The 18,260-nt window shown below is 36.3% G+C and overlaps 1 protein-coding gene, 1 long non-coding RNA gene and 1 pseudogene across 3 annotated transcripts; 1 reads left to right on the forward strand and 2 right to left on the reverse strand.

Moving 5' to 3' along the window:
- Positions 1 to 5,817: 5,817 nt before the first annotated feature.
- On the reverse strand, positions 5,818 to 7,547 carry LOC148292448 (S-adenosyl-methionine 4-1-methyl-2-pyrrolidinyl-3-oxobutanic acid methyltransferase-like). Its single transcript, XM_088245171.1, has 4 exons — positions 7,386 to 7,547; positions 6,791 to 7,195; positions 6,384 to 6,644; positions 5,818 to 6,296 (listed from the first exon to the last, which is right to left on the reverse strand). The coding sequence occupies exons 1-4, from the start codon at positions 7,458 to 7,460 to the stop codon at positions 5,937 to 5,939; spliced, it is 1,101 nt and encodes a 366-aa protein (XP_088101297.1). The 5' UTR covers positions 7,461 to 7,547; the 3' UTR covers positions 5,818 to 5,936.
- An 836-nt stretch (positions 7,548 to 8,383) lies between these two features.
- LOC110763931 (uncharacterized) lies at positions 8,384 to 9,866 on the forward strand. The gene is made up of 4 exons (XR_015826509.1): positions 8,384 to 8,723; positions 8,965 to 9,028; positions 9,416 to 9,581; positions 9,726 to 9,866. It is a non-coding gene; the product is annotated as an uncharacterized LOC110763931 (long non-coding RNA).
- Positions 9,867 to 12,072: 2,206 nt separating this feature from the next.
- Positions 12,073 to 14,430, reverse strand: LOC148292449 (S-adenosyl-methionine 4-1-methyl-2-pyrrolidinyl-3-oxobutanic acid methyltransferase-like; annotated as a pseudogene). The gene is made up of 5 exons (XR_015826358.1): positions 14,356 to 14,430; positions 13,112 to 13,516; positions 12,535 to 12,795; positions 12,199 to 12,447; positions 12,073 to 12,096 (listed from the first exon to the last, which is right to left on the reverse strand). The product of XR_015826358.1 is annotated as an S-adenosyl-methionine 4-1-methyl-2-pyrrolidinyl-3-oxobutanic acid methyltransferase-like (transcript).
- Between the last annotated feature and the right edge of the window lie 3,830 nt (positions 14,431 to 18,260).

Here is an 18,260-nt window from a genome sequence, read left to right on the forward strand (position 1 = left end):
TGTCCAAGAGTGGTTTAACTTACCAAGGGAGGAAGAGAGAAAGGGCAATCAGTTCAAGAGAGAGCTGAGTTGAGTCTTGAGTAGTCTAGACACCAAAGGGGGGAAACACCAAGAGTTGTGAGAGTGTTCACAAGTGTATCAAAGTGTTGAGCAAGGGGTGAGAGAGAAAAGAGAGCTTGGGAGAGAATAGAGTTCTAAGGGGGTTTCTTTGTAAACCAAAGTTGTAACTTATTCTTTCATTAGTGAATTTCTCAAGAGGATCACCAAGAGGATGTAGGCAATTACTGAACCTCTAAAATACTTGTGTCACTTTGTGCTTGGTTGGTTTCTCAAGTGTGTGTGTGTGATTCATCCATTATTTTGTTTGTCACAAAGTCCATCAACAACAAGATCATTAGGGGAGTGAGTGAAAGTGTTTGTCCATTTTCACAACACATATGGGGGTTGAAGTTTGGTCAGTGTGCCCAAATTATATTCCGGGAAATAAGTTAATTAGCACACCTTCGACTTGCATTGTGATTTAATCTACAGTTTCATGGGACATGCTTCTGACCATAAAAACTTAGTTGAAATCAACTTCTTATGCTGAAATGAACTTAGTTGGAATTGTGGCATTGAACTTGATTTGTTAACTGCTGCAAGTAGAGAAAAACTTAGCTGAAATCAACTTCTTATGCTGCATTTAAATTACTCTAATGTGTGTGATTCTAATCAACAAAAAATATTTAATTAACAATTTCGAACATGAACTTCTTTTTCAAGGGTCTTAAATTTGAGTTTGGATAGCTAGTTAGGGTTTTGGGTTTTCTACGAATCGAATACTGAAACTAAAGTGAAAATTTTCTGAAGAACTTTCACTTCCATTTTCCTTTAACGCATTTTAAATCGAAGTATGATTGACACAATGTGAGAATGTGAAGGTTAAAGATGTTCCACATTGGAAAGTTAAGAAATCTAGCAATGGCTTATAAGGAGTTTGGCTACTCCCTCTATTACCAATTGGTTTTGGGGTGGAACCTCAAGTTCTATCTGACCAAATGTAAACAAATTTATTCTTCACAATAAACTGTAGTCCAAGACCTGAAAGGTACAAAGATAAACAAAGCAAATGGAACACACATCTTGTTGCCCCATTTCTTGCATATTCATCTCAACGCTTTTTTGTCAACGAGATAACCAGGTTAATGAACTGGCAGTTCTCCCTTTCCATGTGATCAAGAACATATGCTTCAACCCCACGAAACAAATCATCCATCGCTTCTTCTCCAAATTGGCTCTGCCACAGCCCTTATGTCAGTGGCAAATTTTGCAGCCCTTGTCTTCTTATGAAGGCCACTGTTAGCTTACTTTAATCCACTGTGGGCTTGTCTTTGATCATATGTTCCCCTTGTTCAATCCTTCTCTTGCTCTTTCGGAACCTACACAAGTTAATTTTTCTTAATCATATAATAAATAAGTATGATCTGATTAAATAATCAGACACAACTTTAAAATTTGCACATGTCCATTTCTTAATGTCATAGAAGACTGGTTGATAAAGCTAAATAAATAAAGTTATAGACGACTGGTTGATTAGTCAATACGTGGCCGGTGAATTGCGCATTGATTAAAACATACTAGTAGTTTGACATATACTTTTTTTTTTTTTCAAACGATGGATAGATTTTATTTTAAAGGATTAACGTTTACATCTTTTGCTAAAATATTAAAGAACTTTATTCTAAGGCTTTGACTTTTTCATGGTAAACAACTTTATCATAATGTCTTCTAGCACATATCATAACGTGCGATACGTCTTCTTACATGTATCATAATGTGAAAGCATGTGTGGCTATAAGGCATAACACGTAAATAAACTTTATTCTTATACCATGATTGAATTAATTAGAAAATCCAACAAACAAATCCAGTAACCAATGATTCGACTTAAAAAACTAATTGGAAAAATAAGGTGTGTATTACATATATCATAAGCTAAAAAAATATGATATAATTATCCAAGTGCACAAACAACCTAAGTTTGACGGATTAAGATTGCTCTAACTAAAGCATCTTTGGCATCATTAGTTGTCGTGTACATTATGTACTAATTCATTAATGGATAACATAAGAGACAAGGGGCGGTCTATAAATATTTAAATATTTAAAATGCCTCGGAATGAAATAGTTCTTGTGTTACAACAAAAAAAGTCCTTTATTTCATTCTTAAGAAAAAGAGACATTACAAGGCCCGGGAACGAATTCACCGCCGTATGGCTGACCGGCAATTACTAGCGATTCCAACTCTGAAGATTATTAATATAACGATATGCAAATTATCAAAATCGGCCTTGAAAAGGAGGCATGAAAAATAGTTATATATATTTTATAAAAAAAACACTTGGAGAGGATAATCTTTTCACTGTTCCATGAGCGTCGGTGCATAAACCATGCAATATTGCAGGAATGGGGGCTTATCCAAATTATCTAGGAAGGTCACCATCATATATTAGCACCCTTCTCTCACATATTAGGGATTAGGGTATCACTGTCAACTGGCTTAGTTTGATTAATAATTGGTGAATGATTATAGCTTAAAACTTCTCGCCCAAATAAATTTAGAGTGGTGCTATTACAACCCCGTTTTCCTATTTTAAGAAGCCGTCGATGCATCTAGGCAAAGAGCAAAGTCTTACTCTACACTCCTTATGCAAGCCTATGTAGGGTAGGGTTTTTGTGCTTGTAATGTGTGTATAAGAGTGGAGACCGAAGCCTTATATGTATAGGTGACAGTATTAGGGTCCATATGACCCTTTTGACCCAATATGGTTTCTACTTGCATTTTAGGCTTTTGTTTGCTTATTTTTTCCACCTTGGGCCAACCGAATAAAGTCAAGTCTGAACACGCCAAGGTGGATCTTGAGGAGAGCTTAACAAAATGTGACTCACCTTCAACAATTATATTAGAAAAACTAAAACGTTTAGCAGTACGTAAACCAAATTTTAATCCAACGGCTTCAACTTCTAAAACAGAACAAAAAGAGATCATCGCACTGCATCAACTACTGTTTTCCCTAATATAAGCTTGAGTGCTTCTTCACCATGCTCATCAATTCGTATCTACCAAAACAACAAAAGGGGGCTTGAGAAACACTCAAAAAAATCTTATTTTCCCAATAAGCAAACAGAAAACAACAAAATTAAAGGCATGAGTACCTGGAGGGGGTTCCTTCTCCCTCTCCGAGCAAATTTCGATTTGATTTGTGACTTTTTGTTTCTCTCTATTTCCAACCAATAATTTGCATACGAGAATATGAAAATATTTTGCACTTTTAAAAGTCTCGTATTTGTTTTCTCATACTAGGAATATTACGGTAAGGGGAATAAAACTACATCAAGTGTAAGGATAAACACACTTAATCACTTAAGCTACAAATCTTTTATTTACAAATAATATTTTTTTTTAAACCTTGTTGGCTTTTTTTTTTTTTTTAAGTGTAGGTGTTTTGTTGATGTATGAAGGAAGTTGAGGTTCCAACCCAAACCAATTGGCAATGGAGGGAGTAGCCCAACTCCTTATAAGCCCTTGCTAGGTTTCTCAACTTTCCAATGTGGGACTCTTTACCTTCACATCCTCACACACCCCCGCACGTGTGGGGAATTTTCAAGCCTAACACGTGGACAACACATATTGGGTGACGTTAAGCACGTGTGGCCGTTGGGCTTTCACACATGGGCTAACCCACTCTGATACCATGAAGGAAGTTGAGGTTTCACCTCAAAACCAATTGGCAATGGAGGGAGTAGCCCAACTCCTTATAAGCCCTTGCTAGGTTTCTCAACTTTCCAATGTTGGACTCTTTACCTTCACATTCTCACAATGTATAGTGTGGATGCAGATTTCGTCCAAAAAACAATAGTAATTAGCTTGTGTATCCACTCTTTGCAATTAGCTTTCCCACTTAGTCTCTATCCTATATTGCTTGGGTTGGAAAATTGGAGATACCTATAGTTAATACACGGTTCCCTGTTTAGTCACTTTAGTAGCATGACAATCTTATAATAATTATAGAAGTCAGCTAAGTTTGTTCCTTTGGTTTATTCAGTTTGTGTTTATGGCGTTTCCTTTGTGGTGAGATAGTAATCTGTTTGCAAGTGATTAGAATCAATGAATTATATTTGGATAAGATTTGTGTTTGTGGACTTTGATGTTAATTTTGTAAGTCTTGTAGAAGGACCCGTTGCTGCTGATATTGTTACAGGGGAGGGGAATACAACAACTTGGAAAATGTGCAAGAAGGCAGAGTTAAGTCAACCCAAGAACAAATTGATGAAGTTCATATCAAATTAGTAGAATTTGTGAACTCCTTTATTTCTAATTATAGGTAGGAAGTATGTATGTAATAAAATAAAGTTTGGTCGACTATGTAATAACTATTGAATCTTCAAGTTTTATGAAAGAAATAATTTTTGATTGTATATATTTGTTAATAAAGCATTATAATTGGTTTTCTAGTTAAAAACGTTGTATAGAACCATAGGAAACAAAAAACTACAATGTAACAGCTTGGGTACTTATTAGATGACAAATTTAAAGATAATAAAACGATGGTTTTATTGAAAATACTGTCGTCTGTATATATAATCAATGACCCTTTTTAACACAATACCGTTGTCGTTATATACAATCAACGACGGTTTTAAAAAAAATACCGAGGTCTTTATATACAATCAACGACGGTTTTTAACCAAATACTGACGTCTTTACCCATAAATGAAGATGGTTTCTAAAAAATGCCATCGTCTTTACCCATAAATGACGATGGTTTTTAAAAATACCGTCGTCTTTACCCATAAATGACGACGGTTTTTATAAACCATCGTCTTTACCCCATAAATAACGACTTTTTTTAACAAAAATTGTCGTCTTTACATCAAAACAACGATGGTTTTACTAAAAACCCTCGTCTTTACAGATAAACAACGACGGTATGTATATTAGGGTTTAGGGTATAACTGTCAACTAGCTGAGCTTGATTAATAATTGGTGAATGATTTTGTTCGAACCACATGACATCTCCCATCTTTAATTATGTGTGTGAATTTAGACTATCGCTTGTACTAAAAAAAATTCTTAATCTCCTTTTTCAACTCACCAACCCTATTGTATATGTATATATTAAAGATAAGTAGTTGCATCTCGGCAAGAGCAAAAGTTTTAGTGTACACTCCTTATGCAAGCCTATATGGGAGAGGGGACCTAAGCCGATAACGAAACAATAATATTTATCCTTAGAAAAGAAAAAAAAAAAAACAAACCCTTATTGTGGATGCAGATGGAGCCGTATCAATCACACCTTCCATAATGGAAAAACGTTAAGCCGTATCAACCAAGTGAATAGATCATAAACGCGAAAATATATTATGGGGTATGAGAAACAAAAATCCAATTACATGAAAATATCAATGACCAACAAGCTTAAATCATAAAAATTCACATTCAATTTCGCATACAATAACTAGATTGGAGTTTTGGGTTCAAGTATCAATTGCGTGGTGGATTTTTTTTATTTTTCTTTTAAAAAATATCTTTTTAAACTTGAACTGGAGTTTCTAAAATCTTCTTTGTGTGATTCTAATCAACAAAAAAACATCTAATTAACAATCTTGAACATGAACTTCTTTTTTTCAAGGGTCTTAAATTTGAGTTTGGATAGCTAGTTAGGGTTTTTGGTTTTCTACGAATCGAAAACTGAAGCTAAATCGATAATTTTCCGAAGAAATTTCACTTCCATTTCCTTTAATGTGTATTAAATCGAAGTATGAATGGCATAAAGATGACCAAATGTAAACAATTTTATTCTTAGCAATAAACTGAAGTCCAAGAGACCTCAAAGGTACAAACGTTACATAAACAAAGCATATGGAACATAAGACCCATTTCTTGAATATTCATCTCAACACTTCTTTGTCAACGAGATAACCAGGTTAATGAACTGGCAGTTCTCCCTTTTCATGTGATCAAGAACATCTTCTTCAAACCTGTGAAACAAATCATTCATCGCTTCTTCTCCGAATTGGCTCACCAGAATCGGCTCTGCCACAGCCCTTATGTCAGTGGCAAATATTGCAGCCCTTGTCTTCTTATCAAGGCCACTGTTAGCTTGCTTTATATAAGAGTCCCAATCATTTTTGAAAACTTGAAGGTTTTGCAAAGTAAATGATCCTTCAGCCTCGATCACCTCTTCTATCTCCTTCGTTGTAGGTGTATAGAATGGCATATTGAATGCGTCCAATTTTTCCTCACCAATCAAACCCTGATAATTCATCAAAATATACATTTCGAAATAGCTAAAAAGGAAATAAATTGCAGCCCTACTTGCTAGAATCTAATATTTAATTACCTCTAAAACCATGTCATTGAGTTTCACTCCTACAAATTCCCAAATGCAGAGGGGATCATGACTCTTTATGCTGCCAGTGGTTGTGAGTACCATACTGCCTCCTGGGACAAGCTCTTCTGCACGTGACCTCAAAAAGACTGTGAAGTCCCTTTTGAATTGCTCCAAGTATTGCTTAAACACAACTGGTGGGCTTGTCTTTGCTATATATATGTTCCCCTTGTTAAGTCCCTCTTCTTCTTCAGTCACCAAGCCTTTTGGAACCTACGTACCCACACACACACACACGTTGTTGCATTATAAATTATCAGACACGATTTAAGCAGTAAACAGTATAATAAGGACACAAGGATTGATTAAAAAAGGAAAAAAGACTGGAGGGAAAGAAAAAAAGAAAAAAAAATTTAAACCTCAGAGATCCAGTGGAGAGCATAAGAAGAGTGAACAAAGTGCAGAGAATTGTTGGGGAAGAGCCTGCCATAGAAAGAGCCAGGCATTCCTGCAATGAAACATAGCCCAAGCTTCTTTTCAGGTTCTTCATCAAGTTTCTTATAGAAGCCTGGCAATGACCTGAACACCGTGTTGAAATCGTTTCGGGGAAGATCATTCAAGAAGGCTTGGAGTGATGGAGGTGGGCGGTTGAGTTTTTGGAAAGTGTTGCGGATGTTGTCTATGATATCTGATACCACCAAAAGGGTGTTGGGTCCTGAAGAGCATCCCAAGTCCGCTATTTTCAAACACTCTGGGAAGAGAGTGCAACACAGCTCCTCTATGCTTGCATCAACTATAGGCTTCACCGTTGAAATCACTGCTCTCTGAAGGAAAGAAAAAAGTTTAAGAAAGCATGAATTTTGCGTAGTTCTGGTTAGCAAAATAGTTTGAGAAAGAGCCATGCTCTTTAAGTGGTGAATATACAAATTATTTACTTTTCCTCTTATAAGTACTTCATATAAAATCAACTAGGGAGAGAGAGAGAGAGAGAGAGAGAGAGAGAGAGAGACTAACTTGAAGTAGGGAATTGTTTGCATAGCTTGTCTTCCCAACTCCTCCATTCATGTGTAGGACTTGCTTTACCTCCATTTTTATGTTCTCAAATAATTCTCCTCTCTCTCTCTCTCTCTCTCTCTCTCTCTCTCTCTCTCTCTCTCTCTCTCTCTCTCTCTCTCTCTCTCTCTCTCTCTCTCTCGGTATCTATTCTGCTGGAAGACTCCCTCATATTTATAGCAAGACGCTTACCCAGCACAACTAACTTATTACTTTTTTACTTCGAAAGTATCAAAAATTCCAATTCACAACTACTAACTTGCACCAATAACTTTTAACGTTTTGAGGTGAAGGTGGAGAGGTGGGGGGATGAGTTGAAGCGGGTCGGGTTTCGGCAAGATGCTTACCCAACACAACATAACACAGCTTACGTGGGAAATGATTTGATTGACCAAGTGTACAAACAACCTAAGTACGTCATAACACAGCTTATTACGTGGGGCCCCATCAGTCACAAGCGTCAATTATATCCTAGGTGTCCTAAAAGTATTAAGATTCCTATGTAACTAACACATCTTTGGCACCATTAGGTGTACACCACAATTTTGAGATGTAATTGCAAATGGACAATTAAATCTTGCTTCTTTTTTTATACCAACGATATTAAGGGAGTGGAGATTTGAAAACGAAATCATGGGACCATGAAAATAATTGTTTTTTGATGATGTATTGTACACTACATGTCCATTATGTGAAACTCGTGTGGAGAGAGAGGGCCACCTATTTAAGCAGTTTCATCGTGTGTACTAGGGGTGGGCATCAAAACCGAAATACCGAAGTCATCCCGAAACCGTGTCAAACCGTGTCAATTTCGTGCCATCCCATTTGGTGTTGATGTGTAAACGGGATGATACCGTGTCATCCCGTTACTGTTTGACACGACATCGGTTTCACATTTGTGATCCCGGTTGATGTCATACCGTACCGAATAGTAAATTATTTTATTAATTCCTATTTTCATTTCAGTTCTAACCCTAAGTCCATAGAGATGTTTTTGTCGACTGCCTCTTTGTTTCTCTGCGTTTTTTCCTCCTTTCTCCTTTCCTCTGTCTGATTTTTCTCTTCTCTTCTCCTTTCTCAATCAAATTGAATCTGTTCCCAACTCCACAACATCAATCGATCTCATCTTCTTCTCCTCCTCATCCTCCTTTGTCTCTGTCTCTCTGTCTCTCTGTCTCTGTTCTTCTCCAAAACGGCAAAACCAAACCCGTGGAAAAGGAAAGCCCCAACCCAACCCGAAGTCTCTCCGAATTTGTAGGATCTTCTTCTTCAAGCCTTACCCTCTGCTACCAATCTCAGGTATTTGTTTTCAAATTTGAGAGATTATTTGATTTTGGGAAGACATGAATTGGTTCTGTAAGCATGTGTGGGAATCTATTAATACCATATGGTATCAATTCTCTTATTATTTAGGATGGATTGGTTTTGATTTTGGGAAGACATGAATTATTAACATGCATATGGGCTACTGTCAGTTTACTGTTTATGTATATGTATATATATCTGATAGTTATGTTCTTAAAGAAGTTTCTGTGCTCAGATTTCAGGCACAATAACTGTGGTTCAGCATCAATTCTATTCCATGACAAACTAGACCTCCAATGGTACACGACATCACTAATCAAGTATCAAGATTTGAAATAGTTGGATTTCAAACCTAAATTCATACATCTCAGACCCTAAATACAAAATAAATGAATTTTGAATGCCATAGCATTTAGACCACAAGTTGGCATTTCGATACCAAAAGCAAATATCTTTTATGCATTCCATGGTCTGTTTTCTTATATATAAGCATATAAATTGTGCATTAATTTACTATCATTAAATTTTATATTGTCTCATCTTCTTACAACATGAAATGCAATGGTAGCACACGTGGGTTCAATTAATCATTTAAATTATGAATGTAATCAAGACCAGCCATTTGAATTAATTGGTATCATATCATAATCAAACCCAAAGTAATATTAATTTGTCATTTGGTGCAGCTTTGCAGTTAAATTATTCTTGCATCAGCTCTCCAACGTAGAAGAAGGGCTTTAGGAAATTTTGCAGTGTTGCTTGCCCTTTGTTCAATGTTCCTAGCAGGAGAACAAACTTTAGAAGATGAACCTACTGCTGAAGAATATGAGTTTTATGAGAGTGTTGAATTAGGTTTGTTTACTATGTTTATTAATTATTACTTATAATGTTGTATTTATTTTTAATTTGATCTTAAATGTTTAGGCTTTTTAATTGTTTATTATTTTATAATGTTGCATTTGGTTATAAGAACATGTGTGGATTTATTTTTTGCAGAATATGCAAGTACTGAAGCTGCTGCCACCAGTACAAACACATTTGGTTGAACTTGAAAATTTGCAGATTTGATTGAACTATTGTAAGTTGTAACAGGAGCCATTTGATTTTCAGAATTGATTGAATCTGAAGATTTGCATATTTGATTGAACTCTTGTAACAGCAGCCATTTTCAGATTTGATTGAACTTGAAAATTTGCAGATTTGATTGAACTATTGTAAGTTGTAACAGCAGCCATTTGATTTTCAGATTTGATTGAACTTGAAAATTTGCAGATTTGATTGAACTATTGTAAGTTGTAACAGCAGCCATTTGATTTTCAGATTTGATTGAACTTGAAAATTTGCAGATTTGATTGAACTATTGTAACAGCATCCATTTGATTTTCAGATTTGATTGAACTTGAAAATTTGTAGATTTGTTACGGTATCAACATTGATACCGAATCATACCGATCCCGTTTGGGTTCGGTACGATTTGAACGTGTTTTCAAAAACCCTCATCCCGTGTCATCCCATACCGATTCCACTATTCGGGATTGACACCGGGATGACCTTCATCCCGTGTCATGTCATACCGTGCCCACCCCTAGTGTGTACCAACAATATTGAATAAATTGTGCAAAGTGGAAAATAAAATATAAGCTTTTTATCCAAGGTGTATCCTCATAACCATTCTTAAGACTTTACACCTATTCAGAGGCATAATCATGGTTAACATTTTACTTTGTATTTATGGAACTATGGTTATGCATATGGAAACGTGTCAAGTGTTGAAAAGGAGAAAAACTTCCTTGGCATGGGAATGCCAGGGTAAGCAATCCAGCTAAGTATCCCCGTCCAACGATCTCTTGACAGCTGTCACCCATTAAAATTGAAAAAGAAAAAAATTAACACATGTCCATTTGGTTTTCTGATTTTGAAGGTGATATAATAGAATGAAACTTTGCTGTTTTGTGGAATGGGAATACTTGATTGGGACAGTTTTTCTTTTTCTTCTTTCCCTTCTCAATATTTGGAAATTGGAATGACAGTTTTTGTTCCATGCCAGCTAAAGGCTTTTCCTTATACAAGAACGCTTGCAGCAGATCATACAATGACAGCTTAACTATAACTATGCATATCACTGTCACGTGTGTGATCTTGATAATATGATGAGGGCGTATGGATGACATTGAAATTTGGACCTGAGAAGACTTATAGTACTACTGTATATATTAATTAAGTTGTAAATCCTAATGGGAGTTTCTGCTGGGTGGATGTACAGTGTCTCAATTTCTAAATGGAAAAAACAATGCCTAAATTGAGAAAACAAATATAAAATCTGATTGCTATGTTATTATTCAGCTGCTCTAGGCATCAAAATAGAATAAGCCCAACAATAATAAACTCAAGAAAATCTCTTATTTGAATAAAGGTAGTTTATTAATTAATATATTGCTTATTAAACATGTATTTGTGGAGTGAAGTCAAACAAGTGATGAGCGGCGTATTAAACCGTTTATGAGAGCTTCTGGAAGGGCTAAAAACGCTTATGACAGTGTTTGGTAGAAAAGTCTAGAAGTGCTTCTGGGTCATAGAATGCTTTTAAAGGAAGCACTTTGATTTTTTTTTTGAAAATTTCAAATTCTTTACAATAAAAGTGCTTTTGTTAGAAGTGTTTATGAGCAGAAGTGCTTCCTTGAGAAGCAGTCCCGAATGAGCCCTATTAACTGGTTAGCACTTTAAAGCTACTAATTGTAGTAAACATATTTCCGACATATCGTCTAAAATAACAACCATACATGTGGTTTAATGTTACCAGCTACTTACTATTATCCATCTAGCTAATATCTAATCATCCATATTACACATTACCTCTAAAACCATGTCATCGAGAGAATCAATCCAACCAATTCCATAATGTAGAGGGGATCATGGCTCTTTATGCTGCCGATGGTTGTGAGGACCATTCTACCCCAAGGCACCAGCTCTTGTGCACGTGGCCTCAAAAAGACCATGAAGTCCCTTTTGATTTGCACCAAGTATTCCTTGAACACAGAATGTGGCGAATTAACTAGTCAAGTACCTTGTAACATTGTGAACAGACTAACCATCAGAATCACAAACAACAATGAATTATCAATTAGCTCGAACACATAGGAGTGAGACTTCGCACTTGTCAATCTAGACGTCCCCTACTTCCTTATCGCATTTTCAGACAAACTTTGGTTCACGTGGCCATGAAAAAGCTTGAGGCTGAGGATTCAAAGTAGAAAATTTTAACTTCTTTATTTTGACTTGTAATTGAAAGAATTGCAACGTATGGGGTAAAGCCTCAATTATCATGAGGGCATATTGTATTGATTTATACAGTATTACAGATAGAGTCCTATATCAAGTATGATAAGAATATAATGTAATCAGATAAGCAAGAGGAATCCCACATGGGATAAACGTAAATACAAGATAGAGTCCTAAGGACAATAGTCACCAGCTCTTGTGCACGTGGCCTCAAGATAGAGTCCACAGCCCTTATGTCAGTGGCAAATATTGCAGCCCTTGTCTTCTTATCAAGGCCACTGTTAGCTTGCTTTATATAAGAGTCCCAATCATTTTTGAAAACTTGAAGGTTTTGCAAAGTAAATGATCCTTCAGCCTCGATCACCTCTTCTATCTCCTTCGTTGTAGGTGTATAGAATGGCATATTGAATGCGTCCAATTTTTCCTCACCAATCAAACCCTGATAATTCATCAAAATATACATTTCTAAATAGCTAAAAAGGAAATATATTGCAGCCCTACTTGCTAGAATCTAATATTTAATTACCTCTAAAACCATGTCATTGAGTTTCACTCCTACAAATTCCCAAATGCAGAGGGGATCATGACTCTTTATGCTGCCAGTGGTTGTGAGTACCATACTGCCTCCTGGGACAAGCTCTTCTGCACGTCACTTCAAAAAGACTGTGAAGTCCCTTTTGAATTGCTCCAAGTATTGCTTAAACACAACTGGAGGGCTTGTCTTTGCTATATATATGTTCCCCTTGTTAAGTTCCTCTCCTTCTTTGGTCACCAAGCCTTTTGGAACCTACGTACACACGTTTATGCTCATGACTTATCAGATTAAATTATCAGACACGATTTTAGAATTATTATTATTTTACCAATTGAATAAAGTAACAAAAAATAAAAAAATTCATATATAGAAGACTGGCAAACTTGCAAGATATATAATTTTTCTTTTAAAACCCCTATTTGATTGAGAAAGACTTCTCATGGAGACATTTTTATGTTTGACTGGAGCATCCTGCCATGTGGTGTAACTAATGAGTTATATATAACTGGGTTTATGAAGAGTTTAGGCCTAATAACGACTCAATGATTGATTAAAAAAAGAAATCAACCTCAGAGATCCAGTGAAGAGCATAAGAAGAGTGAACAAAGTGCAGAGAATTGTTGGGGAAGAGCCTGCCATAGAAAGAACCAGGCATTCCTGCATTAAAACATGACCCGAACTTCTTCTCATATTCTTCATCAAGTTTCTTATAGAAGCCTGGCAATGACCTGAACAACGTGTTGAAATCGTTTCCAGGAAGATCATTCAAGAAGGCTTGGAGTGATGGAGGTGGGCAGTTGAGTTTTTGGTAAGTTGTGTGGATGCTGTCTATGATTTCTGATACCACCTAAAGGGTTTTGGGTCCTGAAGAGCATCCTAAGTCCTCTACTTTCAAACACTCTGGGAAGAGAGTGCAACACAGCTCCTCTATGCTTGCACCAACTATGGGCTTCACCATTGAAATCACTGCTCTCTGAAGAAAAAAATAAACGAGGTTGAAGGAAGCATGAATATTGCATAATTCCTCCTCTCCACCAGATTTTTTTTGGTGCATAATTTTGGTTATAACTTACAACTATCAAAATAATTTTAGAACGAACCATGTTAAGTGGTGGATATTTGGGGTTAATCGTTTTATTAGTCCTTGAACTTAGACTCGATTTGCCTTTGCGTCCCTCAATTTCCAAAATCGTTCCCGTGGTCCTTTAACTTCACTTTCGTTAGGACAAATGGTCCTGCCGTCAATTTGTTAACTTTTTCTGTTAAATGCAGGGGCAAAGTTGTATTTTTATATTAAAACCAAACAAATGAATAAAAAATCATTCCTTTAAAATAACAATAAAAGAAAATCAAATAAAAAACCAACAAAAAATAATAATAAAGTTTGGGGGAGTAGAAATCGAGATTGAGGGGGAGAGAGAGAGAGTTTAATTTAAATTTTTTATTCATATTTTAATAAATTTAATACAAAAATACCATTTTGCCCCTGCATTTAACAGAAAGGTTAACAAAATTGACGACAGGGCCATTTGTCCTAACCAAACTGAAGTTGAAAAACCACGGGAACGATTTTGGAATTGAGGGACTCCAGTCCCCTTCTATTGAGTATCCCTCAAACAAGCTTATTTGAGGGATCCTTCAATGGAAACGATTTTGGAATTGAGGGACTCCAGTACCCTTCTATTGAGTATCCCTCAAACAAGCTTATTTGAGAGATCCTTCAATGGAAGCTCTCTTGAGAGAGAGAGAGAGAGAGAGAGAGAGAGAGAGAGAGAGAGAGAGAGAGAGAGAGAGAGAGAGAGGGTGACTAACTTGAAGTAGGGAATTGTTTGCATAGCTTGTTTTCCCAACTCCTCCATTCATGTGCAGGACTTGCTCTACCTTCATTTTTGTGTTCTCAAATAATATTTCTCTCCCTCTTGCTACCAATTCTGCTAGAAGACTCCCACATATTTATAGCCAAATACCGAGACTTTTTAAAAATTCAGTAGTTATCTAACTTGCAAACCAACAACTTGAAACGTTTACAGGTGACGTGAAATTAACCACGTCATAAGCTAAAGAATAATATAATATGATTAGCCAAGTGCACAAATTTAAACACCCTAATTACGTAGGGCTCATAAGTCGCAAACTTTATATATCCTAGGCTATGAGTACTAAGATTCCAACGTAACTAACACGTCTTTGGCATCATTTGACAAAAAAGAATAAAAAAACGGTGTGCACTAATTAAGTAGATCGCATACAATAAGATTCCTTGTTTAACTATCACTTCTCCTGAATGAAAAAATTGATGGAAGTGCTGTCTCTACTCTCTATTTCCCTATGATTGACTAATCAAGCCACAATTTTGATACTTATAATTGCTAGAGGTAGAGGGATTCAAACTTAGGTATAAGGGGTGGGCTCAATGTGCTGGGAATAACTGACATAACCAGTTGGTCAGGGATGGACCCAGGAATCTTAGCTCGTAGGGTCATAGTGTAGAAGTTCAAATTTTTTTTGGAGGCGGCGGCGATGATGGCAGCGGCGGCAATGGAGGAGCTGGGGCTTAAAGGTTTAGTGGGGGAGAGAGTTAAAGGTTTGGGGGGTGGAGATTGGGGATTTCGGTTTGAGGGTTTAGGAATGGTTGTTTTGGAGAGGCTGAAGTCGAGAGGGGTATTTGCAATCTGTTCTATTTTTTTTTTTTTTAAAGACCTGGACCAAAACGACGTCGTTTTGGCCAGGTCTTTTAAAAAAAATGTTTGCTGGGGCTGTTCCAAAACGACGCCGTTTTGGCCAGCGTGTTTTTTAAAAAAAATTATATGCTGGACCAAAACGACGCCGTTTTGGCCAGCATGTTTTTATAAATAAAAAAAACAGAAGCGCTGGGCGTCTTCTTCTTCCTCAGACCAGAAACCTTCTCCTTCTTCATCCATTCATGGGGTCACACAGCCATTAAAGGGGACCTTTTACCTTACTTTCATGGAGTCCATAGGGTCGTTTGACCCCATTGACCCCACTGTGGGTCCGTCCCTGAGTGGCGTAGCCAGGAATTCTCTCAAGGAGGGTCAACATTATTAGCCAAGATAAATGGAAAAGCCATACCACCACCAAACTTGGACTAGGATGGTTTAGAGGAGAAGAAAAATGCATACAAGGATGTGCCATGAGAATAAAACTATGAGATAATAGATTAATAACCTAAAATCTTAAGTATCCATTGTTTTTCTCCATAAATATTTTAGAATAAGTTCAATTATATAAGAAAACTTTGTTGGTTGTTGTTCCAAAAATATTTAATGGGTTTTAAGACAATACTGGAAGATGTTGCTAATTAAACTGAACATGAATAAAAACACTTATGTGGTATAAGGTCAAACCAATTGCTCTACCACCCACTTCCATATGCTTCATCAAGGGCGGAACCATGAATTTTTCAACGGGTGGGCTAGCTAAAGTTATTAGCTTAAAATTTAGTGATTATTTTTTTTGGTACATACTTACAATTTCTATAGTCTTTGTAGAAATAAAAGTAAACATTAAATCATATAAACCACGCTAGTTCATAGCTCCATAAACTAATTTTCAATAAATTTTAACATAAACCAAATAGGGTTTAACATCATATCGAATTGACCATCTAAGGCTTTTTACCTAGATTGACCTTAGTTCCTTCATGCATTCATATCATACATGAAAAATTGTTTTATGTAAAAATATTGACTAAGTATGAAAAATGGGTTTTCGGAATAATCATTTTCTGAAGACAATTTTTGGCGGCTTTTATTCCTCACACATCAAATAAGAAAACTTGATTTTATGGGATTTAGTATGAAGTATATATTGACTTAATGAGCCATCATTTTTAGCCTAAATCGTATTTTACACTAAAACCGATTTTTCATATTTTGATTTGGTGGGAATTTGATTTTCCAGTATTTTTATTTGAATCCAAATGGGGGGTACTTCCTTATTTACATTGTAAACTTAAGTAAATGGAGTAATATAAAAATAAATAAAAGTAAAATGACAAAGACATTTACTTAAATGTTGAAAGTGGAAATAAGGTAATCTGTACACCGCCACTACTGCCTTCTTTTCTCAGGGTCAAGTTGAAAATAATGAGCAAACAAAAGCCTAAACTGTAAGTGTTACCATTGCGTCAGAAAGGTCATATGACCCTCCTAGGCCTTAATTGGCTCCGCCCTTAGACATAACCCACATATGCCTTATAATTGCTATACTTAGCTGCAAAATGGACAATTAATCAACCGGGCCGAGCGGGAGTGTTAACAAAGGCGTCCTTCTAAGCTTTTCTACTCTAAATACTCAAAATCCTAAATAAAATAAAATAAAAACATTAAAAACTACGAACTACATGATGAAAATGATTATAAAAATAATAATAAAAAGTTTAAGAGTGCATTGAGCAGCCTTTGGGCTTGGTTTTGAGTTGGTATGCACCCTCGCTTCATCATCCTGTCTCCCACTTTGCATCAACTACATCGGAGGCCGCCAAGAAGAGATAGAAAGAGAGGGAGAGATTGACCTCGAAATTTGATGTCAATCACCTCAAATTTGGAGGTGGGCAAGCTCGTTGCCGCTTCCACTGTTGTTGGCGTGAAGAGAGAGAACAAGAGGGAGAGATGAGACGGAGATGAGAAGAGGTAGATAACACCAATGATGGAGGAGGGGATGGGGATAAAAAGGATAGAGGATGGCGGTGTTGAATTTGAGGCTGATGCTGACGGATGTGGCGAGGAGTGGCGATTGTGATGAGAAGGGCTTGAATGTTGGTCTGAAGATTTTTTTTTTTTTTTTTTTTTTTGGTTAATTGTTAAAGTAGAGTTGCAAAATTTGCATAGGATGAAGGAGCAGAGGCAACAGATTAAATTTTTGTAACAAAATATTAATGGGTGATAGCTGTCGAGAGGTCATTGGGTGAGAATACTTAGCTGGATTGCTTACTTTGGCATCCCCGTGCCAGGGAAGTTTTTCTCGTTGAAAATGGTGGTGAAGATGCCTTAGGTTAAACTGGTGAGCAAAAGTGCTCTCGACTCTTTATGTAGCAAATGATTGTGAGTACCATTCTACCCCCAGGCACCAGCTCTTGTGCACGTGACCTCAAAAAGACCATGAAGTTCATTTTGAATTCCTAAGTATTCCTTGAACAACAACATGTGGAGTAAATTTTGTATATGTTCCAGGTCACCACGTGACTGGTGTACCATCCAATACACATGGGTCATGTGGAAATATTCTCCAATACACATAGGATATAAAATAAAATATTTCACATGACCCATGTGTGTTGGATGGTACACCAACCACGCGATGCACCCGGAATATATAAAAATTTCTCTAACATGTGGGCTTGTCTTTGATATACATATGTTCCCCTTGTTCAATCCTTCTCTTGCTTTTGTGACAAACCCTTTTGGAACCTACACATGTTAATTTTTTTAATCATATAATAAATAATTAAGATCTGATTAAATAATCAGACACAACTTTAAAATTTGCACAATGTCCATTTCTTAATGTATTTCCAATAGGGTATACTAGTGATTTGCCCCCTAAATTTGTACTTAACTTTCGATTGACCCCCTATCCTTTTTTTATTATAGAAAATTAAGGATATGAACTTCTTTTTTTCACCAATTTCCCCCATGCTGTCTAAATCTGCAATATTTCATCCAATTTGCCGTTAAATATGAGGGCAAAATGGTCAT

Source organism: Prunus avium, chromosome 8 (genome assembly GCF_965620075.1).
Source record: "Prunus avium chromosome 8, drPruAviu1.hap1.1, whole genome shotgun sequence".
NCBI lineage: Eukaryota > Viridiplantae > Streptophyta > Magnoliopsida > Rosales > Rosaceae > Prunus > Prunus avium.